The 25,795-nt window shown below is 53.2% G+C and overlaps 1 protein-coding gene across 1 annotated transcript in view; it reads right to left on the bottom strand.

The window, feature by feature from the left end:
* Positions 1-25,795, bottom strand: part of SMG6 (SMG6 nonsense mediated mRNA decay factor) — a 105,440-nt gene that overhangs the window by 42,982 nt on the left and 36,663 nt on the right. Inside the window, exons 11-13 of the mRNA XM_062506834.1 lie at positions 11,496-11,612; positions 10,803-10,971; positions 2,367-2,568 (exon numbers count right to left, since the gene is read on the bottom strand). Of these exons, the coding sequence (XP_062362818.1) occupies positions 2,367-2,568; positions 10,803-10,971; positions 11,496-11,612 (488 nt within the window). The remainder of the gene's footprint in view (positions 1-2,366; positions 2,569-10,802; positions 10,972-11,495; positions 11,613-25,795) is intronic.

Raw genomic sequence — 25,795 nt, 5'->3', positions numbered from 1 at the left:
GCCTTTCTGTATCTTGCTCACAGTCATTCCCATGTGGGTTTGTGCCTCTCAGTCCTGGCTGGCTCTGCAGTGCCTTCTGCAACACCCCACTCCTGCAGAGTCCATAATTCCTTCATTAATGCTGCAGAGGGATAACATTTGTGGAACAAGGTATTGATGCAACTTGACTGTATTGTTGCAACTGCCACTCCAGTCTCTTTCTAGAGTGTTTCCAAATCACAGAAAATGGCGTAGGATCATCCAAAGAGGTCACTTTGCCCTCTATTCCAAGGTGTTTACCTCAACCCAAGCTGTACCTGAGAGAGTCACCCAGCCTGCTTTTAAAATCTCCAAGGCTGAAGAGTTCCTGTAGACTCACTAAGGAGGCTGCTCTCAAGTGCTGAACTACCCAAAGGCATGAAACCTTTCCTGAAGTTTTGTCTTGATCTATTTTGCTACAACTTCTGCCTGTTCCTTCCTGTGATTTTCAGCATGGAGCAGGAGGACACTTGTTCTCGTTCTCCTCTCTGCCTTTCCCCTGAATTTCCTTTAGGCTAAAAAAGTTGACCCAGGTCCTTCTTGGAAATCAGGCTTTTGAGCTCTCTTTTCTAACTCACTGTCCTCCCTCTCATCCCTTCAGGTGTCCTCCGCTCTCTGCACAGTGCACATGCTTACCTGCTGTTTCACCTATCTGACCATCAATAAAAACACTGGTCAGAAAGAAATAAAGGGGTACAGGCACTGCCAGGCCTGGCTGTTTCCCTCTGGGATCGGTGCTGCTTTTTCAGCAGAACTGAGACAACACCATGCCTGATATTCCTGAATTCCTGGGTGGCTGGTGCTGAGCTATGAGGGCACCAACCCCCACCTGTGGAGTTGTGCAGTTTCTTTACAAAGCACCAGAACCAAAGGGAGCTGGGACAAGGAAAATTCAGCTTGGTAGCTCAGGTGTAGATCCAGGACAGAGACACAAAGATGAGTGCAAGTGCCTGGCAGGGCAGGTAGATGGCACTCCAAATAAACTGGTGTGTGGTTAGAGGAGGCAGAGTATAGGGAATACCGACCCCTTCCCCAAGTTACAGGACACCAGAGTTGCTCAGCCACCTCACCTGCCTGCTGGGGGCTCTGGTGTGTGGCTGCTGGGAAAAGAATCTCTGTATAGGGACACTTGGATTTTCCCCAGCAAAACCCTTGTGGGGCCACCACAGACACTGAGCAAAGCTTAGGGCAGCAATGGCAACTGCACACTTCTTATTTTAACTCTGTCAAACAGAGCCTTGAAAATTCATGTTTCCACAGACACTTCCTGGACTGAGCTGCTTCCCCAAACTGAGAGGGCTCCTGGTCTTACTGGGAACCTGTGCTCCCGTGCTGCAGGCAGTGCTGTGAGCACAGGTTGGGGCAGACAGAGAACTGAAACAGAAATTTGCACCTTTGGGTCCCTCTGTGAGAAAGGTCCTGAATTTCTCACCGTCATTTCAGGACAATGTCATGAAGAAGAAGTGGCACAGAGAAAGGCACCTTGCCATTGTCACACGTAGAATGTCTCCACAGAAACCTGCCCTGCATCCTCACTTCTCCTCCTGGAGCACCAAGCCCTCAGGGAGGGGACACTGCAGCTTCCCAGATGAGCCACGTTTTTGGAGCTGCAGTTCTGCCTCCAAGCAGGAAACTGTTGAGAGCCACTCTCATCCTGCCGTGCCTCCAAGGGTGTGCAAAACAAATGCCATTGTGCCTTCTCCATCCCCCACCAGGTTCTGACATGTTCTCCAAGTGAATCCCCCAGATCCCTCCTGGCCAGGTGGTGGCAGAGAGCAGACCCAAAACCCCACATCAACAAGGGAACTGATTTCATTATTCTAAAAACAAACAGCCAAATGAAAGTTCAGCCTAGAATGGGCTCCTAGAGCAAAGAAAGGAAAATAGAGAGCGGGCAGTGGGGAATGCTTCATATTCCTAAAAGCCTTTTGTACGTTAACACATGGTGTCTGCTTCTCTCTAGTCACCTATTTATCACTCTCCTCTTTAGAGAAGGAAAAAAGTCCTGGCTGCCTTCCTAAGGCAGAGTTTTGTGGCCGGGGGGAGGGGGAGGGTGCTTTAAGCATGATGCAAACCATTTGGAGTGCACCGAGAGCTCTGCCAACACAAGCTGCACTATTTAAACAAGTGAGGAAATGATCGTATATACAACATGCCAGCGAGCACACACACACCAGAGGAAGTCGAGAGGGGTTTTCATGACACAGAGCTGGATGTCAGCGGCTGAAAGGTCGATATTTTCCCTTAACACCCTTCTCAATGACTTAATCGTGTTCCGTTTGCACAGAAAACTTCCCAAGAATAAAAGTCTGGAGGAATCGAGGGGGGATGTTTGGCCTGTTGCTGACCTTGTCCGAGGTCCTCTCCACGTAGCAGGGCTCCTGGGGGGCGACCAGCAGGGGAACGAAGCCCGAGAGCAGCCGATCCTCTTCCAGGCTAAGCAGGGCAAGGTCGTCATCTGGGTCCTTGTACAAGGGCACCTCCGACTGATTCACTGTGGTCAGTATGTTACAGAAGTCAGCCAGTGTCGCCCACACATCTACTGAGACCCTGGGAGAACGAGAAGAGACGTGAGCAATTCAGGGCTGGAATGCGTTGGGAGTTGCCTGCAATGCTGCAGCGAATACCAGAGAGGTGAGGCGAGGCGAGGCACGGCACCGCTGCTGCCCTGCCCCGCGGGATGGCCCCGCCACAGCTGTGCTGGCACCGACCCCGCCAGGGACGTGACCCTCACTCGCCAGCGCTGGCCCCGGCCACCGTCCCCATGGATGGGGACGGCTCCCGGGACGTCCTTCCCGGTGCTCTGCCCACCTCTGCCCGATCCCCCAGCTCCTTCCAGATGGGACAAGGGATGCTTGTTACTCGATTTTAAAGCCTGCTGGAAGGACAGAGCGAACACCCGCATAGCTGTCGGGGATGAAGGGGCTCTTGGAGGGCTCCAATCCACCCTGGGGGGCTCCAGCCCAGCCCGGAGCATCCTTTCCTTCACGCAGCTCTTATCTGCTGTGACCACGTGCTGCAGCCACGCTCTGCAGCACAGAGATTTTTCACAATTAAACACCAGCCATGGGGGGTTAAAGCCGTGGTTTCCTTCTGGCCACGGGTTCCAACTCTCACGAGTGACCTGCAAAGCTGTCTCTGCCATGTCTCACGTTCCCAGAGCGGCAGTGATGTCCAGGGTGCAAACATGGGAGCCCTGGACCACTTTCCATGCATTCCCATCAAACATCCCCACGACTGAGCACAACACAGGGAGGGCCCAGCACCCCAGAGAGAGACAGTGTGGAGAAAGCAGGGAAACAAGCAACAAGCATAGGGATACTACAGCTGACCAGGCTGCCTCACACTGCATTTCTCCCTCCTGTTTCTATAAACACTCAGATTGGGGTTTTTTTTTTTAGTAAGTAAACTGGGATTTAAGTAGGAAATAGGGGAAACTGGGGCTGATGTGCTTCTGGTAGGCTGCTCCTCCAGCCCACACCTCTGGAGAAAAGCACAGGGAATCCAGCATCCCCAGGGGTGCAGCAGTGACCGGTGTGGGCCGAGGCAGCCCAGGGCTGGAGGGAGGCCCCCTGCTCTTTGAACTGCTCCAGGTGGACAGAGTCTGCACTGGGTTATTTACGGGAATCAATGTACCAGGAAAGCACACTGAAATGAAACATCTTGTTTTCAAGAGCGTCCTGGGAGCCAGGCAGAATGAGGAGCCATTAATCAAAGCCCGACACGTAATCAGCACACATGTAATGCAGAGTGGCCCACGTCCCTGAGCCAGCCCTAGCCCACGTCCTGCAGAGGAGAAGAGGTCCTTCAAAACCTTCTGGTCACAGACACCAGGAGCTGGGTTCATTCACAAAGCTCCATTGCTTGGCTCAGCCAGGTCTGGCTGTCAGAAATGTTTAAATATGGAAAAAAATAAACAGTTGCAACACGTTTTTCGGAGGGATCTGTCCGAGGCCCTTTGTGATGTAATGGGAAACGCTGCGTTTGTGCTACCAGCTGGAAAATAAACAGAGCTGTGAGGGTTAAAAGGAACTGAACTTTCCACGACCCCTATCTGCAAAAGAAGAAAATAATAAGAGGAATGATCCACTGCCCCACAGCCCTGATAGTTTATCCTCCGGCCCAGGCTGCAGAGACAAGCACCGGATGTGATAGGGCTGCTCTGGGCCACCTCCAAGGCGAGCTCTGCCCATGGGAGATGCACAGGGCTTGGGAGGCTCAGCCTCCCCCAGTGCCCTGCTGGCAACTGGGCTCAGCTGCCTGAGGTCGGTCACATAGCACTGGTGGGGCCCCACGGCCACGAGGGCTCTCTGGGATGAAGGAGGTGCAGAGGCATCAGCAGGGAGAGGAATGGGAGAAGTGCCCAAAACTGCTGGGGAGTGAGAGCACTGGGGTGTTGGGGACAGGCAGGGATGCAGGGGATATTTTCAGGGGGCTGGGACAGCCAGGTGCATGGGGCTGTCGAGGAGAGGGGAAAGAAACACATTACAGAGAGCTCACCCCCATACCATATTCCCAAAAAACAGAGCTGCAGGCAGGGGATGACGATGACAGTGAGGGTGAGAGGGAGGCAGAGGGCAACGGCAGGATGCTGGGCTGGACTGGGATTCACAGCAGGGCCAGGGTGGTGGTGGCAGGGGTATCAGCACAGATCAAGTAGAGAGAGCATCTCCCTCCACAAGGCTTGGCATCCAAAGTCAGAAAAATGCCATGGGAACAGTCACTGAGCTGGCACTGCTAATGCCCTTGCAGGCACCCAGCCCAGCAGTTCCCTTTCCTCTCCCCCCCAGCAGCACTGCCAGGCAGGGCATCCCTCACCACCCCGAGTGTGAGAGCAGCCCCTGTCACTTCATCCTTCACCTACAGCTTGACAGTGTTTTGCCACATCTCCCATTTGCCCTGGATGTGACAGATTCCCACCCTGGGCTCACTTCAGTCAAACCTCAGACTGTGCTGGCTCCCTGGGTAGCCAGCTCTCACTGCACTGCTACCCCAGCAGCACCCTGCAGAGCCTTCAGAAAGCCAAGAAAGATGTAGTGCTGGCATTTTTCCCTGGTTTTCTCCTGTGATGGCAGAGGCAGCACTGCAGAGATCAGTTTGGATCATTTTCTGCCATCCCCTCGAGTGCAGCTCCTCCTCTGCAGCGCATCTCCCATCACTGCCACCACCAAGATCATTCACCAGCTGCTACTGCTGGCAAAGCCAGTGAGGACAAACGGCTCACATTGACACCTACAGCCCTGTGAACCTCCTGCCGGGACATGCACTTGCCCTGGAAGGTCACACAACATTTGTGAGCCCTGTGAGCCTCCTCTTCCCCACTTCCCCTACCCAGGACCACCTTACAGCCACCCCCAGGCATTTCTGGCTTATGTCACCCCACGGTGCAGCAGTGCTGGAGCCTCTGTGCAGAGCCCTGGCGGTTCCAGGTGCCTGGAAGCTCTGTGCACTCACAGTGCCACGGCTTCAACAGGCCCTCTGTGGAGGGAGGCCCCGAATTACTGACACCAAGCCCAGGCACGCAGCTCCCAGGTACAGGGACGAGGCTCCCAGAGCTTTTAACCGAGGAAGCGAGAAGAGGGTGAGCGCGAGGTCTTTCCTCGGAACGGGGGTTCATTCGCTTCCCCACAGACACATTTACATTTGCTTATTCCGCTAGGACAGGAAAAAAAAATAAGAGTTAATTTCTTTTTTATTGCCTCAGGATTCCAGGTTTAATGTAGCTGTCAGTGTGAGAGCAGCCCAGCTGCAACGCCGACGGACACAGCCCGGCCAGGCAGCAGCGAGAGCCGCGCAAATGCGCAGCGAGCTGGACCACGGCCCCGGGGCCGAGGTTGGGGAGGGCTCCTGGCAGAGATGATGCACACATGGGCATCACTACAAGGCAAAAGGCACGCAGCAAAGCATGGGGAGAGCAGGGGATGCCAGGGCGAGCCCCATGCTCACCGAATCCCCGCGCAGGGCTCCGCCATCCTCACCGGGGGCGCGGGCTGCCTGGTGATTAATATCAAGCACAATGACCCCATGTTACAAGCCTGCGGGGGCCTGTGGAGGTGGCCATTTCCTGTGTAATACCAGCTTGTTTAAACACTAACATCCAAACTGCACAGCTGCAGCACAAACCCGGAAAGCGCGGCGCAGAAGAAGCCCTGCATTGTGTTCCCAGGCGCTGCCGCTGCCGCTGCCGCTGCTGTCCGTGCACACGGCAAACGCCTCGGGCCGTGTGCTCCCGGGCACTGCTGGCTCCCGGTGCCTGCCCGATCAGGGGCTCTGCATCCTCTGCCTGCCTCTCCTCTCTGCAGGACCAGGGGAAGCTGAACTAAAAGCGGGTCCTTTGCAAGGAGTAAAAAGGGTTGGCCACGCTCTTCCCAAAATGCCTTCACCAATGTTGGTCTGGGCTCAGACAGAGCAGGATGAGGTGGTCACAACCCTTCTGCGTCAGTGATTTCTCCCTGCACGTGGTCCCTTTGGCCAGCCAGGCATCCATAAACACATTCCTCTCCCCTGAACCCACCTTTGGAGCTGGAGGGATGCTCTTTACCCAGGAGAGGTGCAGTCTCCTCCCAGCCAGCCTCTGCTCTGCCACAGCCCCCTCCTCCACAGAGACTTTTGGCTTCTCGTTTGGTCGACTTTATCTCCAATCTCAGCCAGGTTTACAGTACTGAGACACCTCTGAACCCTGGCTTTGATGTCTCGATAGGGAAACTCTGGTGGCTAGCGTTACTGAGGATGGGATCTGCAAAAGGGATTTTCCACTTAGTTTCCAACAAACTCCAGCAATGTCTTGGCACCCCTGTGCAAGACTCTGTCCATCCCTCCCAGTGGGAGCTGCCATCTCAGTGACACTTCTCTGCAAGCGCAACGTGATGAGAGAGATCTGGCACATCTCTCTGGGAAGGTAAGCTCTAGAATGCACTCACAGCTTTTGGATTTAATTTAATACTTGGTTTAAATTAACCATTTTTAAATGCTTGCAGACAGTCTCCACAAACTGAGAGGCCCTTGGCCCCGTGTGGAAGGAGCATGGATTTGCCAGGGTCAGCCCTGCAGCAGTGTCTGTCTAGCCAGTGGCTTCCCTATCACTCCTTGTGCTTCATTTAGCAATGGATTAATTGTGGCAACAGAACAGAGCAAGGAGCAGCTCTGTCCAGCCCTCTTCACCTCCTTCCCAGCACATGTCCCAAAAGGGGATGGAGTCACTTATACAGCAGCCTCCTTGGAGATCCACCTTTTGACCCATCTGCTGCCACTATCTCTGCCTTAGAGGATCCACCCTGCTCCCTTTTACCCAGAATCCCTGCTTTTACACCCCAAACTCTGCAATTTATTCCTGGGAACATTTGGACTGAAAGATGCTTCTCCAACTGCCTTAAACAACCACCTGCAGAGAACTTGACACAAGGTTTGCCACAAAACATGAAGACAGAAATTAATTTTAAGATACGTAAGTGACAGCTGTTTGCTGCTAGAGGACCTGGCAACACCTGGCTAAGACACACAATTCCTGAAGCAGAGATGTCCAAGGTTAAGTTTAGCTCCTATTCTGGAAGGACATGAGGAAAGAGTCATGGAAAGCTCACTGAGCACCTCTTCCAAAATAGGAAGGACAACTTTCACCTCTCAAATACACACAGAGAGGTAGTTAGGAAGTCCAACAACTGAAAACTTGTTCCAGGGCATCCCCTGAGCCGTGATGACCGTGCAGTGTGGCCAGGAGCTGGAGGAGTGCACCAGATCAAGAAGGGTGGATTTGGGGAAAGATGGAGCTTGGGTTGAATTCAAGACTGCTGAGCCCCCAGGTGGGGAGAGGATGCCTGCCAGGAATGAGGGTTCATTCCCAAGCTCCCACTAAGAAAAAGGACCCTGAAGACACAGGCTCCTGAGCCTCTCACCCCACTCCACGGAGCCCACTCCCGCGTGGTTCGCATCCATCTGCTGGCTTTCGGCAGAGCTCACCCCTCACACCTTCCCCTCTGCCTCTGTCCAAGGGGAAAAGCAGCAAGCTGAGGAATTTGGTGTGGGGTTGGCTTTTTTTTTTTTTTTTTTTTTTTTTATTGTAAGGACTCAAATCCAGCAGTGTGATAAATGCATCCGAGCTACAATTAGGAAGATATATAGCATCAGAACGCGAAGGTCTGGGCAGCGTGGTGAAACGCGGGCTCTCCAGAGCCCCAGCTATGTTTCCCATTATGTAACCCTGGTCATGGGCAGACAGCCAGACTCCAAATGAAAAAGAGACTCTGGCTTGGCACCGTTTCTATTTTCCTATCCTCATTCGGGGTCAGCGCAGTGTCATACAGCTGCAGAGAAAGCTCCGGGGATTAAACCTGGGAAAGACTCCAAGACCAGGACCCGGGTTCAAGTACCAGCTGAAAGCAATAAACCAACTGCCACAGCTGGGCTGAGTTTAGACGTTCTCAAAGTCCCCCAGCTCTCTCCCATATGAAGAAGGAGCGATTGCAAACATGGCAAGAGAGGCCTTGGGACACAAAGCCCAGCCCAAAGCTCTGACTGAGTCCTGCCAAGCTGCCCTGCTGGCCATGAGCCCAGCCCAGCATTCTGGCTCTGGATGAGCTGCACTTTGATGCGAGCTCTGGGCTCTGAGTGGGCTTCCAGGTGGGTATAAGGCCTGTTTTTACCAGGAGCTTTAGGATGTTCATGGCATCTCTGCAGGGCACTGCCACGCTTCAAGGGATTTCTACATCCTTTTTCTGTGCTCATGCCATCACAAGAGGCAAGGAAAGTGGTTTAAGAGTATCCAACCAGCTTCTCTGTTGGCAGTGGTGGAATCTCACAGCACATCCCAGTGGCAGGAGCATGTGTGACACAGCACAGGCCCCTCACTCAGCTCTGGAACTTGGCATCTGCACTTCCTCCTCATGTGCTCTCCCCGCTCCTGAGCTCACCCTGCCCATAAACCTTGGCTTACTCCACCACGCCTGCTGCTCTGACCCATGTTTTACTTCTAAACTTCTTTGAAGCTGTTCCTATCTAAACCCCTGGACTCGGTGCCTCTACCTGGTTCCTGAAGAGCTCCAGGGCAGCCAGCAGGCTTGTGTCAATAGAGAGCTGAAACACTAACCCAGCGATCTCCTTTTCTTTTCCTATCCCCAGGGCAAATGTTGCAGATCCCAGGTCATGCCCAAGAGCAGAGCTGGTTCCCTGCTGTTCATCATACCTGCATCTCCATGGAAGCTCAACCACTGCTGTCCCAGAGTCCTGGACCACCAACACCATCCATACAAGAGATCTGGGCTGGAAGAGCAGTGTGGCTAAGGCAGATTCTCCACGTGAGCCAAAGAACATCAGGGTGGAGGAGATGGGAGCCAACATGGGGCAGGGGGGACAGGATTGGGCACGGCAGGACAAGAGGGGCTGCTCAGTCACCCTCCGTGGAGAGGCCAAGCAAGACAGAGACACTCATTCCTCCACTGAACACATCAGGATCTTGTGGAGTAGAGCCCCAGCCTATGCCCACCGCTCCCCCAGAGCTCTGGGGTGGGGCTGCCACCACCACCAGCACCCCCTCCCACCCCAACAGGCGAGCAGGAGCCGCACCTGCTCCGTCACCTGGGGGGACACGGCCCCGTGCCCCGCAGGAGAGGGAGCAGCTCATCCTCGGGCAGGCGCAGAGTGCTGGCTGTGTGAAGCCCATCAGAAATTCCATCTCGAGGCTGCCCGTGGCCAAGGGCTCGGCAGTTCCCTGCGATGGGAAAGGAGGATTGGTGCAGCCAGGCTCACGTGATGGATCCCAGTTTGAGTTCCTGCCCAAAGATGGGCAGCAGTTCACATGAGCAGGCAGCGGTCCCACACCGAGCAGCCGACAAACAGAAAACAGACTCCATCTCCACAAAATGAGGCCCAGAACTTCCTGTGTGAGATTTCCATTTCCTCAGCCAAATGAAAAAGAACTGGAGTAAGAGGCAATAAACCAGGAGAGCAGGACTGGACCTGACGCACGGAGCGGGGACCCATTAATGGTTAAGCCACTTTGCTGGATTACTCTTAATGCGCCTTCCCATCACCCTGGGTTCTGGCTCCTTTGGATTAACAGTAAGACGTGATTTCAGGCTCTGGATCCGGAGGACCGGAGGCAGATGGAAAATCCTGCGGGAAAGCAGCTACAGAGCATGCTCAGACACTGTTTCGCATACTCCATACTTGGCCCCTTCACTCAATTTTCTGTCCAAAAATATGCAAATTGCCTAGTCCGCATTATGGACTAATAGGCTGAAATCGGCCAGTTTAGAAAATTAACCCTTTTGTGCGTTGCAGGGTAGGGTCAAGTGGTTCTCAAGCAGAGGGGAGGCGACTTTTGGAGCTCCAGGAACAGGCAAGCTGTTCCAGGCTAGCCCAGCCCAACAAAGGTTGGCCTGACTCGGTCAAAAGAAAGGTAACAAAACGCTTGTGCTGGAAAAGGAGTTCCCCCTGGTCCAGAGGAAGGTCCTGCCTGGCCAGCTGGCTGGGCCAGCAGAACACCTAAAGGAAGGGGATCCCAACAAAACCAGATGCATATCCTAAGCAGAAAATAAAAATCCACCTCCTAAGCCATCTTCTAACACACGGAAACATAAGGCAGCCACCAGGCACCCTCCAGCCCCACACACACATCAATAAAGAAGTCACTGTGTCACCAAGGTTGACAAATTCCCAATATTCACTGGGCAGTGGGCCTTGCCTGGATGCTCAGGTCACAGTGTCACAGCCAGCAGTAAAGCATGAGCAAGGGGGAAGGTTGGCACGAGGAGCTCAGGGAGGCAGCAGAAACCAGAGGGTGCACGTACTGTTTGGGCAGCTCAAGAGACGTTGGAGGAGGATTCCAGGTGTCCGGGTGGCCAAGCATCCAGTCTGACCAGACCTTCACACTGGGGAGCAGCTCCTTCAGGTCCTGGGGCAAGGCAGAGACCTTGATGTCGTCCTCCTCATCGTCTTGCTCCATCTCCTGTGGCTGAACTGCAAATACAAGACGTGAGAGTTGAGGCAGCTCACCACAGCCAGGCTCAGACAAGGACTGGGAAAGTATGACACAGATCCCAGCATCTCAGCCTTGGACACACAAGGGAACAGCCACAACCCACAGCAAGCACAAAGACACATCTGTTCTCCCTACACGGACTGGCCTGGAGGGCAAGCCAGGGTGTTTGTGAGCCCTTTTATTGAGGGCAGCAGGGTGCCACTGCAACAAATCACAGAGATAGGATGCCCAGGTCCCAGTTTTAGGAAGTTTCCCAGATGCTGGCAGGAAGCATGACCTCAGTCTATCCCTTTCTTCCAAACATTTCTGTCTGCACACGAGGGGCTTTTCTGCAGCTGATCTAGCTATAACCTGGGCAGAGCTTGGGATGCTGGGGGAGAACCCAAAAGCCCCAAGAGAGGGGAAGGGATGTAAAAACCAGCAGAGAATGAAGGCTTGACCCACCCCCCCTCCCCAGGCTGCCTGGTGGGCCCCTGCATGGATCCTGCTGCTAGGCCCTTACCTGGCACACATTCCCTCAGCAAGTTGGTGCACCTCCTCACCAGCAGTGCAAACATGGAGAGCCCCAGGGCCGTGGCCTGTTCCTGGATGACGGAGCGGCAATCCTCAGAGATGCACTCTAGGAGATAGAGAGGGTTTGGGTCAAGGTGTTTCATCAGTTTCCCCTTCACAGCCTCCCTTTCTGCACCCCACGAGGGGCAGGGGTGAGCAATTCCCTAATTTACATCTGTCCCAAACATAATTGCTCCATGTAGGGAGGAGAAAGGTGGTGAGTCGCTGCTCTGGGGGGGGGGGGGGAAGAGGCTGCAGCCACCCTGCCCACACCATGCCCAGCTCCATGGCATGTGCTGAGCCAGCCAGGACCATGCTGGTACTCAGGGCTCCCAGCACAGAAGCTGCTGCTCAGAGCTGATGCCTTCCCCTGAGGAGGGGGGTATGTTTAAATGTTAAAAGGGTAATTAGCTGCATGTTTGATCTCTGTCCCTGCTGGAGTTTTAACCTCAGCAGCTGAGGAGGGGGCTCCTCCCATTAGTTTCGCAGTCACACAACAGCTTGTCAAGAGAGCTTAATTGGAACTGTTACTCAAGGAGATGCCACACGACCACAGCTCTTCCAAACAGAACCGGCTTAGTGAGAGCAAATCCCCCCGGCGCATCTACACCCAGCCAGAAACCACTTCTGAGGCTGCTGAGAGCAGCGGGGAGCTGGCTCGAGGGAACTGCCTGGAGCCAGGCGTGGGTTAGGCTGGGAGGCCAGGAGTGCCGTGGGACATGCCAGCTTGCCCCAGAGCTCCCCGGACAGCCTCTGCCCTCCCAACTCCCTCTACTCCCCATTCACATCTTCCCAGGATGTGGGGGAGTGGCTGGCTGGGGAGAATCCACACATTTATGGGGTTCCTGCCCATTAGTGCTGTTTGCTCTGTGCAGGATGCTCCTCACTGGCTTACTGCAGGATCAGAGCTCCCACCCTGAGAACGGCTGCCCCAAGCCAGACAGAGGATTTTCACAAACTCACAGGTGCTGCTCTGAATGGGTGAGTAAAGCCTCAGGGCTGTGAGAGGGAGGGAGAGCCCCCCGAGCCCTCTAGCTCCCAGGCACCTCTGCTGGAGACATCAGCACCAGCTGCACCTCACCACAGAGGTGCTGGGAGTCAAACTGCCCAGATGTGGCAGAGCAGGGATTTTGAGCAAACAGCAAGAGGATTAAAGCAAGACACTGAGACCACGTTTAAGCCGGGGCTAGCAAAACACCTGAGGTGCACAGAATAGACAGTGGGGTTTTAAGGACGGATCATTTCAGAGGAGTGGGGTGGGTGGTTGAAAACATCCAAAAAAAGACAAGAACACACCAAGAAAATACAGGAAAAACAAGGAGGAACATCTGAAGGCTGGACTGACAGTTCTTACAGCTGTCAGTGAGTTCAGCACCCAGTGTGGAGGGCAGCCTAGGGTGGCACCAAAGGCACCTGGCAGCCGAATGGGGGTGCTTTGCTTGCAGAGCCAGGGCTGAGCCGGTGCCGCAGAGCAATGGTAGGAAGTGCCGTACTGCAGGGGCCGTCAGCTTTTGGAGGAAACATAAAACTAAAGATGTGACCACTCTGGGACAGTAAATCTCTTTCATGAAGCCTTTCCCACAATTAAGAGTGTTAGCCCCAGAGCTCTGGCCACAGTCCAGTCGAAGAAATTACAGTTGTCTTCCCCGCGCTCCCTCCTCCTGCACTCGGCTGAGATGCTGCACTGTCTTCACTTCTTGTCTTAAATGGACACACAACAAGACCACGGTGGTCCAGCTGCCACACCTGAGTCTGGCAAGTCCCCCTGGGTGATGAAAATCTCTGGGCATTTCAGCATGGACCCCCACACTTTGAGTGGGCAGTCCCTGGGAATGCCAGACTCACAGCGACCCCCAAACTGAGCTGGTGCAAAAGCTGCATCCTGACCCCCTCCAAAACAGGCAAATCTTAAAGGTGTTTGTGATGGTGAAGGTGTTGAGCATCCCACATTTCAGGGTGCATTTCAGAGACTGGCTCCAAAAGCTGGACCAGTGCTCTGTGGTGGCTGTGGCCAGGCTTGGTTCCAGCCCTTCCCACTGCCACCAGCAGCTCTTGCTGCAGGCTACAAGTTCCCCACACAACATTTATCAAACAAAATACAGTAAAAAGATTCCTGCACTTGAGCTGTGGCAGGTACAGCTGTCCATCAAACATCTGTCTGATGGACGCACAAACATGTGTGCCCACCAGCTCATAAAGCCACAGTGCTCCCATGTACCCCAACAATGCTCAGCCCTGGCACAACCTGCAAAGCTGCCCACTGTGCAGGTAAGAGCATTAGGACACCCACACTTAAGGGCTTTTGTCACACAGCTCCAGATCAGCTGCCATGGATGTTGTCAGCTCATCATTAAACTCATAAAATGCACAAAACTCCCCCAGTCCTGAAAGTTCATTCACCAGATGAGCTCATCAGCTTCATTCCCAGTAGGCTCCTCCAGCAGAGAAAGACAAATATCCAGGTGGGTGCTTGTTCAAGACCCCTGAACATGTACCAGCAAAGGCTCTTAAGAGCTTAATTGTAGGAGAAAAGAGGAAAGCATCATAAATCAGGAGAAACTTTCTCTCTGTGCCTTTTCACCACTTTCCTTGGGAGGCTGGAGCTTTGGCTTGCCCCAGGCTGGGAGCTGGGAGCCAGGGCTAACAGAGGCTGTGGGGACAAACCCCAGGCTACCCGTGCCACAGGAGACAGACAAGGTGAAGGTACAGTCAAAGAAAGCACTTGGGGTGTTTAAACAGAAACTTGTAAAATGTTTTGAGTGATGGGCAATAAGGAAACCAACTCTCTGAACCCACTCAGTGTCTGAGCCAACCCTGGCACTAAGAGGAAAACAATTTGTAGAAAATATGCTGAAATGAGGGTCAGAGCAACAAATCTGCTCAGGAGCTCACAGGGCATCATTTCTTCTGAGCTGAGCAATGGTCTGTGCTGCTGGTAATGCACAGTAAGACACAAACTTATTGGAAAAGAGATCTTTTTGGAGGATGGAGTGACACTTGGGTAATTTCTGTCCCTGCAGTTGCACAGCACTAGTAAAAATAGAGATACCAGCTGCCCCAGACCAACATGAGCAGGCAGAGATCCTGACTGCCCAAGTCAGGGCAAACTCTGTAATTCCTAGATCTTTTTCCCCAGACCCACAGTGGGTGCAGGAGAAGCAGAATGAGTGCCTGGTCCACAGGCAACCCCTCAGGCTGCCACCAAAAGCTTGGTGACAGAGACTTCAAGTGGCATCAGTGGCACCCCAACAGCTAAAGCTGCCACAAATCCACTCCACTTCCTCCCCTGAAACCCCAAATGGGGCTGTAATCAGATAACCCTCCCAATTCACACCCAGGCACGCTGCACAGCTGGGGCACACAGTGGAGGTGTCAGGCAACTGTGGAAAGAAATCACACACAAAGGAAGGGGCCACGAGGTCACATGCTCTGAGGTAGTTGGAGCTGTGGCTCCTCTGTGCCACCAGCAGCCACAGCAGTGACACTCCACAGGAAATCATCCAACACCACCAACCACAACACATTCCCCCTCCACCTTTCTCCCCTTGTAACCTGGCAAACATTTCTGCTAATGCCAGCCCTGGATAAACAGCTCCTGTCACGTCACCTCTCAGCTCTCTCCTGTGCAGCTACCCTGTGAACAAGCATCACACAGCTCAGCAGGCTCACAAATGTCACCTCTCAGCTGTGCCACTGCCTTCAAAGGTGTTGCGTGGGTGCAGAGGTGGGTGGGCAAAGCTGGCACTGCTGCCTTAATAACTGCTTGTTAAACCACAACCTAAGGTCAGGGCTCCTGCACTCGCAGCCAAGACTGACTCAGGGTAAATTCACACCCTTGTCTGTGTTGTTGTACCAACACAGTCCCTGGAGCCACGCTACAGCCACGCCAGGGAGCTGAGCTGGCATAAAAAGCCTCCTTTGGGGAGCTTCCTTAGGCTGGAGCTGTTTCTTGACCACCTGTAGACTCACATCAACATCAGCAAAACTCCAGTCCATGGAATGCTGCATGGGGCTCGAAAGCAGCAGGCTGAGCATTTTAAAGCAGGAATGTCACCAAACACTTTGAAATGACTGATTTGTACTACCCCATACTTCATAGGATGAATTTGCCTCAAAGATCTGTCTTTCTCTGTCTTTCTGCACCAGAAAAATAAATGATAGCCCTGCAGACCCCTGTGAAGGTCAGGGCTCTGGAGGCCAGATGGGCAGCAGGACATGAGCTGTGACAGTTCTGAGCACCCTGCCTGATATTCACCACTTGTCAGCCCCTTCTTCTAGCTGGCTCAAACTTTGCTGAAGTTTCCATGCTAGGTGCCTGTCTCAGCCTGAATTCTCCTGGAAATCTGCAGCCAAAACAGCTCAGCCACTCATGAGAATGAGGCTAGGAAACAAGAGAGTGGCTTATCCCCGTTTGTAAAAAAAACACTTACAACCTTTTCCTTGAGCTAATGTAGCAACTGCAAATCCTGGAATGATGATCTGAGATTTTGCTGCAGAATAACCTTCTTAACAGAGAGTTTTCCTGTCCTACTAGAAATCTGTCCATACTTGGCCAAGCTATAAACATCTGAAAGACAGCCGTTTTTCCATACTCAATAGGAATTCATTTCAACAGTTAAAACCTGCTAAGATTTCACCTCCCTGAGCAAGCTCCATCTTCCTACCTCCCTTCACCTGTGCTACAGGCAGCAGAGCAACTGCCCTGCTCCCATCTAGCAGGTGGGAACTTCTGTAGAAATGTCCTTGTACGAGTGACTGCTGCTTGCTGCAAGCTGGAGATTGGACCCAGACTGTTCCAATGGTGCCCAGGCAATCTGCTCTGAAGCAGAGCCCAAAGGCGAGAGAAGGAGAGGGATGGGATGGAAAAAAATGGGAGCTGATGAGCATCAGACTGCAAGAACAGAGCAAAAGCAACTGGGAACCAGTGACAGGCAGTTTTTCTGAAGATCAAGAAGAGGAATCCTCCTGTTTCTTTGAGTGTAGGAAAGAGTTTGGTTTTTTTTTTTTTCCCCAGCTGAGGTCCGGGCTGCACAGAGAGCACTGTTTTCCTACCAGGAGGCAGTTTCCTGCAGAGATTGCAGGGAGCTGGGTGGATCAGCAGCTGCAGTGCCCTCTGCAAGCTCCTACCCGGGGTCTCCCAGGGTCTGCGGGCTCTGCTCCCACTGAGCCTGCAGCAGACCCAGGACTTCTGGAGCCATAAATCTACCTGTTCCACAGGGGAGAGGCTGAGAGAAAAAGGACTTTTGTACCGGGGAGAAACTTGTGTTTCTCTGAGAACGTTATATTCATGGAAAACATAAACCAACTGTCGTCAAAGTCGTCTGAGCTCAGGAAATGGAGCGGCCGGGAGAAGGCTGCCATGTGGCCGGATGTTATGTATTTCTAATTAGTGCTATACATCTTTCAGCAGCGAGTGTCCTTTTGCTGGGAAACACAACGCGCTGCCCTTGTTATTGTAACTGTCAGAGAGTGCTTAAACAGATAATCTCCAGGAAAAGTGATAAACACATCCCCTCTCCCACTAGGGTGTGCAAAACAGCAGTGCCAAACCTTTATTAGGGCAACACAACCAACCACAGGAAACGGGAATGGGAAAAGAGCAAGGGGCAGCCGCCTACGAGGAGAGGGATTTGTTGGAGGAAGCTTCTCATGGCTGCTCGAGTGCCATGTGCTGAAGGAAATCCTGCGAGGGACAATCGGGGCACAGTGAGCACAGGACACGTGGGCTGTTCACAGGGACAGGGCTGGGGCAGGGAGTGAGGGCCCCCAGCTGTTCTGCTCTGAGTGTGCCCCCAGTCTGGGTGGAAGGGAGCCACAGCAACCCCGAGCTTACAAGCAAGCAGTGGATGCTCCTCCATCCACCCTTCCCAGCTAACAAAACACAAAGAAGGCTGAACCTTCCACAGTTAAAACAATCCCAGCCAACAAATCTTAAAGGAGACCAGATTCCTTTGATTGAGGCAACCAGACTGCTCCAGCCAAGGGTCAGGAGGGCTCCAGTGGGACAGTCTCCATAGTGGCCTCTCCGTCCTCACCTGAGCTGTGGCTCCAGGAAGACACAGTGCTGGCAGCAGGTGACCCCAGTGCTGGCAGAGCAGCAAGGATGTGCTTTGCTCCCAGGCAACAACAGCTGAAGCCACCTTTCCTGGTGACAGTGTGAAGGACTGGATGGGAAGGCACTCAAAAGAACGAACAGTTCTATGGACACAATCCCAAGGATGACATAACGGGCTGGCCAGGGGACGCAGGAGCTGCAGGAGCTCGGTGAGCACAGGGCTGGGGGTGAAGGCACCCGGCTGATGTGTCAGCACATCAACTCTGGAGGCACAGACAACTGATTCACCAGCTGGCTGCTGCCCTGAGGGGAAGAGACCCGGGCTGGTCACCTCTGAGTTGACACCACCTGAAGGTAATTCCTTTGCTCCCTCCCTGCTCAGACACAGCTTTCCCCGTGAGTCACTCCCCGCCAGACACGGCCCTGGCAGGGCTACAGGGCAGGCCCCCGGGATGGGGCTGTCTGCAGGAAACGGGTGAGGAGAGCTGCACACAGCCACGGGAATATAAAGCAGCAAAAGTGTGGGGAGGACGCTCGCAGCTGTGGGGCATTGCCCCGACACCCCCTGGCAGGGGAAGACTTGTGAGTCACTGGCACTCCCAGCTCTGGGAACTGGCGAGTCACACCCGCACTCATCTGCCCCCGAGAGAGCCTGGGAACTTGGAGGCACTGCTCAGGCCTGGCTGATACCCTGGGAATGATGGGCAGCTTTCCTGGAAGGACACTCCCTGACTCTGAGCAAACAGGATGGCAGCCCCAGCCCCCTCCCCCAGCACTGTGACCACCTGCAACACACAGGGCTCGACCCCTCCCAAAGCAACCTCTGGATTTTAGTAATAACCTGGATGCCCCCAGTCCACCTCCCTGTACTGATGTCTCCCCAGGGAGAAGCAGGAAGGTCCTGAGAGGGTCTCAGCTGCAGCAGCAGCACAGGGAACCCGCTGCACGTGTTCCTACAGCAGCTGGGGCCGCCCAGGAGCCAGCAGCTCCCTCTGCAAGCCTGACTTGTCCGAGGGAGGGAAGGAGGGAGGCCTAGGAGGTGAGGAATGCCGGGGGCCTGGGGAGGATGGAGCAGTTCTCCCTGTGGAAGCCATTAGATATTCAACACTTCATTTGTTTCCAGCCGTCCTGGACTGCAGCGCTGGGCTCTAGGACGGGAGGCTCTTCTCTGACGTAACCAGGAAGCAGCTGCAAAATTAAGGAATCCCTCATGACATCATAAAAAGGGTCGATGGTTTACAGGGGAAGGTATAAAAATTAATGACATATTCCCACCCGAAGCAGAGAGCCTGCCCAGGAACCACAGGGGAAGCCATGCTCTGCCCGACACGAAGGGGCTGCCTGCCCCAGACAGCTCTGGGCTGCCAGCTCTCTTTGCCTGATCCAGGAGCTTGTCTCTGGCTCTGATTGTCCCTAAGCCCAGGCAGGGCTGGATCCTTGCACCTGGGGTGCGATAACCAGCTCAGTATATCCTTCCTGACCCTGATGAACAAAGCTTTAGGGAATGACTTTAGGGACAGCTTTCTTGTGTACTTGGGGCTGGCCAGGAGTCAACGACAAAAAACATCATTGTGAAGTGACTATTAATAATACTAACTTAATAAGAAGTTATTAATTTCCACAAGGAAAGCAGACACGTGCACAGAGTGTCCCCCCAGCACCCCAATTTCTGCAGCTCTGGAAGACCAACAGGACCTGCAAGAGGAGGCAATGGCTGTAGCACAATGTCCCTCCCCATCACACAACCCGGGCTAGGTCAGAAAGAATGACATTAGCCTTGAGGACAAGCACAAAGCCATTTCCACTTGAAAAGGGAAAAGGATAATGGTTTAAAATTAACTACAGCCTTTTCCAGGAAATATCAGTGGAAAGAAGCAGCCATTTTTAGAAATGTTATTCTCAGAAATTTCCTGAAAAGACCCATCAGTCAAAACACAGATTGAAGCCATTTCCACTTGCACTAAGCAGCACTTCAGAGCTCTCCCTACACGCTTGGGGTGCTGACCCAGCCGGCAAGGCCAAGATCCTGCTCTGCCCCCCTGACCCCAGCGAGGCTGTGGGAGTCAGTTTGGGATGTGGAACAGCCCATACAGTGTCAGAAACACTCCCCCTGCCTGGGGAGGCACATCCATCCCACTTGTCACTAGTCACATTTGCACTGAGACATGCCAGTCCCTGACCATCCCAGCTGGAGCAAAAGCACCTCCAGGCTCATCCATGCTGGCAAACCTGGAGAATTGCCAGAGAAACTCTCATTTCTCCACACTGCCCTCACGGGAGCTGACACTGGCACTTGTGACACAGGCACAGTAAAGTCTTCACTGCAGATCCCCAGAGCCACAGCTTCTTCTGCCAACAAGTGACAGCAATGTGAATTTGACCTGTCTGGCAGCTAAAAGGCTGGCAAATCCAAATGTATGTAACTCCTGGCTGGCTCATAAGGAAGCATGTCCCTTCAGGCTGGCATGCCAGCTCATCAGCATATCTATAGCTCCAGACCAGCCTGGCACCAGCTGTCTCTTCCTGTAGAGGGAATATTTGCCATAAAATGCACAAGCAGGATGCGACTGAAGATGCTGCAATGGCAAAAAGGCCCAAAGGGGAGCAGGGCATTCAGATAAAACAGGGAATGCTGCATGAAAGAAGAAAAATCGTGGATGATAGAAATTGAAAAGGGTTTTAGGGGCACTGCCATGATGCAGAATGAAAAATGAGAACCCCTGATGGCCTATCCTCTGTCTGCATAGATCTGTCAGCTCTTTTTGAAGATGCCAGAGCTATGAACCTCACCAAGAGCCAGTGAAGAGCTGGGGGGCCCAGCTGGGTTACACAGCAGCATGGCCAGAGCTACCAGCATCCCCCCAAGGAGCTGCGTGTGCCCAGCCATGACTGTGGCAGATGTTATTTACAACAGCGTGGGGGTGTGAACAGGGCTTCCCAAGAGATTTCCTCCAGCCCTGAGGGAAGTTTTACCAGGACAAATAACAGCAGCAAATAACAGGCAGCATTTTGCACTCCCCAAGCTCTTGCTGGGGGTAGGCATGTCCTTCACAGCAAAATGTGAGCAGACAGCCTGGAACTGGCTTCCTCGGGTGTAAACCTGGGTGAGCACTTTGAGCCTGCAGTGAAAGCTCATGAGAGCAAATGCCTACAGACAGGAGCATTCAGAGAAAGAAGCCTTTGATGGGGCAGGAACAGCAAAGCGTGGAGCTTCCGTTTCAGCACATTCCCTCCTTTGCTGCTTGTCTTCCTACAGCTTCCTGAGGGCCCAGTGTGGTGGTTTGCAAAGCAAACGCAAAAACATAAAAGTGAAATCTGTGCCCTCTTCCCAACTCTTGGGAAGCAGGAAATCTCAGAGTCTTCACCAAATGCCTGCAAGCCTGAACTGCCTCCCCACCTCCCATTCCAACTCTACTTGGTCCCTCCAGCCTCCCTGGCTGATGGCAGTGACACCTCCAGCCCCAGGACACCCCACCAAGAGGGGCACAGCCCAGCCACCCTGCTGCAGTGATTCTTACCTAACAATTTCCATTATAAGACCTTGGTTTCAGTTCCTAAGAACTTTGCCAAACTTTAACCATTTAGGCTGCAATCCTTCATGCCAAAAGCTTTCTTCGAGCTGAATTTATTGGGAAAATTTCAACTACAAAGGTTCAGCCATTTGCCAGAATGAGGTTAGGGAAAATATATTGTTCTTCTCAAGTTAAAAATTCTTTGACCATTTCAGCAAAATCCCTAGCACCTTCACACTTGGAGCAGGAACCAGAAATTTGGCAGGGAACAGCAGAGGGGTCTGGGTGTGCCTTCTGCCACCTCCATCCTGCTTTGCCAAGGTGGGGGCCTATGCTTATTGTCAGAAAACTCTCATGCCACTCCAACCAAAGCAGAAGCTGGTTCACCTGACTGGACAGAATAAACCAAACCAGGTGAGGCACTGGAGAGGGAAAAGCAGGTGGAAAGGGGAGCTGAAGAAGCACAAGTGTGGCACAGCATAGCAGCCCCTTCTCCAGCCCCCTCACTGCTCTGCTGGCACCATCAGTGGCTGCTCTCCCCAGAGGATCCCAGCCCCACACATGCAGCATTCCTGCAGTGGCAGAGGCTTGTGTGGTGCATCCAGATTTATGTGCCAGCCAAGGATCCCCGATGAGGTCAGCCTGGTTCCACGGGGGAGCTCGCTTTTCTGAAAACTATGGGAATTACACATGCAAGAAGCTCTCAGAACACCAGACTTTGAGGCATCTATGCAGCTTCAAGTCAACTCCATCACACTTACTCACCATAAAGCCGTCCTAACGACACATCACTTTTTCTCCTCTCAAGGTACCATTTTCAGTCAACACAGAAAATTAACGGGCAGCAGAGACCCTCCTGCATAGTGTTCTGATGTGCTGAAATGTGCATGTGTTCAGTGAGGCTCAGGGCTGCAGGACAAGGTCATGGTTTGGGGGATTAAGATGGAGAACTGGATTCCGTTCTTCGCCTCGGTCCTGAACTTTCAGGGAGATCCAGAAGTCCTCAATTCCTCCCAATGCATGTGCTCAACTATTTTTGTGTCACTCACTTGTTGGCTGGCTGGTGACACAGAGGGGATGGAATTTGCAGACACCGGGCAACTCTGCTTTGAGTAGGATCAAAGGCAGCTCCTGAAGTATTATGTTTTTTAGGAGAACTCCATCTCCTGCATCTCAAGGTGGGCAGTGAAGGGACTAGAAAATCTGGTATCTTCCTTAAGCTCAGTTCCCCATCAGTACCTGTTAGAGGTACCATAAAATAGGCATCCAAACCCAAGCTTTGAGCACACACAGTGAGTTTACACTATCCAATTATTTGGATCTGAATCTTGCAGCTTTTCCTACGCTCCATGTGGCACTGAGCACAACGATAACACTTAATCAGTGGCTTCTCTGGAAAATTCCCATGAAAACAGAAAAAAAATTTACAAGCGAAAGGACAACAGGAAAATTGAGCCTGGGATCTCTTTGTCCTGTCATCATCTTGTCTATCACAGGAGGCTTTGTGTGCCTTACACCACACCTCAAGTGCAACTGGGCACAGCCTTCAAGGCTTGCTCTGTTTGGAAACAACCCGTCATAATGCTCCTCAAGAGGATACAGCCAGATTCACCCACCAGACCTCTGGTGGTGAACGGGGGCCGTGGTCTCCTGTGGAAATTTGGAGAAAATTCAGCTGCGAGCGGTGCCACGCAAAGGGAGGTTCTCAGGTGTCGAGTGAGCAATTCCCTGTGGGAAGGAAAGGCAGTGACCACAGGCACAAACCCACAGCACGCAGAGAAACCATTCCAGGAAGTTTAACATCCGAGCCCCCCTGTTAGAAAATACGATCTCAGTGTTCCAACAACTCAGATGGAGCCGGAGCCTCGGGTCCCAACGCACGTGCGGGCTCACACAGGCGATGGAGCCCCCGCCACGGCACTCAGGAACTAAAGAGCCTGAACCCTCCACATTCATTAACAAGCACAAGACATCACGCTTTTATGCCAAATTCCTCTTTTCCCCCGTGGTTTGAGATAGGAATGGCACAACCGTGATATTCCCTGCAGCTACCGTTGCTGCAGCATTCCCAGCATGGCCACGGAGAGGGAAAGGCAGTGCTGGGGGTCAGTGGGCTCGCCTGGGGGTGCCCCAGCACCCCTTTTGTTTGCTGCTGTGTCTCCTGGCAAGAGGACACGAGGGAGCTGCGGGCTCCAGCGCCGTTTCCTGCAGAGATTTGAAAACCTGTTGCAGTTCCAAAGCGAGCTTCGATTTCACTGTGACCAGCAGCTCAGAGACTCATAGTTACTATACAGCCGAATAAAATATTTTTTCATAAATTTAACGCCAGCATGTCTGTGTTTGGAAACTTTGAAAATCCATGTTGTATGGTTTACTGCACTGGAAAAGGTGCCAACAGAGTTTCAAAGGAAGGGAAGTGTATAACTGTTTCCTTTCAAATGTATTTTCCAATGGGATCCATTGAGGGAAAAGGCTGGAACTAACTAAAACATTATTAAAAACTGTTATGAAAAGAGACAGAGAGATGGAAAAAGATAGACAAAAACTCCAATACACAGCCGAAAGGGAGGGAGGGAGACAGGCAGCAAGAAAGGGGATATGGGCAGAAAGACACTTTGGGTGGGGAAAATGGGGCGAGACAGGGAGTTTAAACTGGCAGTCACCCTTTGTGGTTTCATATTGTTGCAGATCAATTGATCAGGATTTCAAGTGCTGCTGGCCCGGTGGCACAAGGTGAACCACAGAGTTGGCTGCAAGCGCAGCCCTTGCGAACTGCTGACCTTCAGTTTTCAAACCAAAAATATTCCTTGGGAAACAGTTACACCAGGTCCAGCCCCGAGGCTGCCAAGCAAAAAACAAGCACTACGGACCTGAAGGAACGCCCCGAGTAACTTACACCAAAGCAACAACCAGGGCTAGTAGCCTGAAGTAACTCCCTGGTGTGATTCAACCGGCAGCAACCGCGCGTGACATGTGTGCAGAGGGGCTTGGCTCTTCCGTCCTCCCGGAGATGGGAGTTCTCCAATCACCCTTTCTCGGGATGAGCGTCGGCCCTCAAGCCGCTCCCGCTCCGTTGGCCACGCTCAAACTGCTCCAACCAAGCCTATAAATACCAAAGCCATCGGGTCCATATAGTGCAGTCACAGCCTGATCCCGAAACCACCGCTCCGGCTCCAGGCGCAGCCCTGGGTTTGCTGTCCTGCGAGTGGAGGGAGAGCTGAAACGGGTTGAGAACACACATTTTTTTTGCAAAGACTTCAGTGCCCTGGCCATTAGGAGGCTGCCAGGGTCGGGGCTGGATCTCTGTTGCTCTGCCAGGCTTCAAAGAGCCAGGCCGGGGGTGGGCAGAGCTCAGCGCACGCCTGCAGAGCTCCAGGCCTGTGGTTCCACGGGGTGTAGTAACCCTGGGCTGTAGCACACATGTCGAGGGATGAGGGGAAAAAAATAAACAGACAGACAAAAGAATGAGGATGCTCTGCCAATTCCAATTGTGCAGCTTTTATTTTAAATGCTTATCAAGCTGAGAAAGAGCAGAGTTCTTGGAAAACAAGGTTTCCTTTCTTCCCATGCCAGTGTCAAACACCCTCAAGGACGGGTACAGCACAAGCACTCGCTGCCGGCTGCCCTCTCTGCAGCCGCCATCCCGTCCCGTCCCACCCGCCTTGGGAAGGGTTTCCAGCTCACAGCCCCGGTGTTTCTGGTAAAAAGATCTCTCTGTGATTTTATATATATAAATATATATATGTGTATGATTTTTTTTTTTATTAATCTCCAATCTGGCTGGGTTCAAATTATGGCCAATTACCCACCAACACTTCTCGCTAATAAAATAAATTTTTACGGGCCCTAATTACTGCTTTCACTGAACTGCTCTACAGGAAGCAGAGATGCTGTGGCCCTCCAGACGGCAGCAGACAGGAAAACTACGGCGAGGAACCAGCGAGTAAAGGGAGAGAATGGAGGATGGGGAGCACGGCGTGCAGCGTGTGCCATGCGCACGGAGCTGGCCCGGCCGTCAGGACCCCGTCAGCCGCTGCACCCACCACCTGTGACGCAGGGCTGCTGCTGGGGACACGAGTGACGGCCGCAGCGCCACGCCGGGATCCGCGGATGCGAGCCGGAGGGGAAATCGTGTTTGGAAAGGGCTGCATCCATCGCATGTGACGGAGAGGCAGAGTCACCTCCCATCACTGCACAGGGGTCCCCCCGCAGCCAGCGCACAGAGGAGGCGGCTTCTCAGCCCAGAAACCACTTTTGCCTCTCTCCGTTCCGATCGCAGTTAATTGAAGGAGACGCAAACAGCAGAAAGGCAGAAAATCCCTCTGAGAACGCAAAGCATCGAGCCTGCTCCCTGCTACGCGCACGCACGCTGCTGCCTGCCAGCACAGCGCAGCCCCAAAGGGGTACCCGGGTGTGCAGAATGAGCAGAACCCGCTGGGTGACTGCAGCCCACAGCCCGCCCTGCCTGAACCCGGCTGCTCCGGGGCGGGGGGGGGGGGGGGAGCAGAGCCGCTGTTCTCCGTCAGGGAACACCCTCCGTGGCAGGAAAGCCGTGGCAAAACCACCGGCTGCTGGAGCCCTTCGGAACGCGGCTGCCACGCAGGTATCCCGGCTCAGCTGGGGAAACGCGGCTCTGAGAGATTGATTGTTTCTTTTTTTTTTTTTCCCCCCTCCCTTTCTTAA

The sequence above is a fragment of the Cinclus cinclus genome, chromosome 22 (assembly GCF_963662255.1).
Source record: "Cinclus cinclus chromosome 22, bCinCin1.1, whole genome shotgun sequence".
Lineage (NCBI taxonomy): Eukaryota > Metazoa > Chordata > Aves > Passeriformes > Cinclidae > Cinclus > Cinclus cinclus.
The sequence above is the reverse complement of the archived record's forward strand: the minus strand, read 5'-3'. Positions and strand labels throughout refer to the sequence as shown.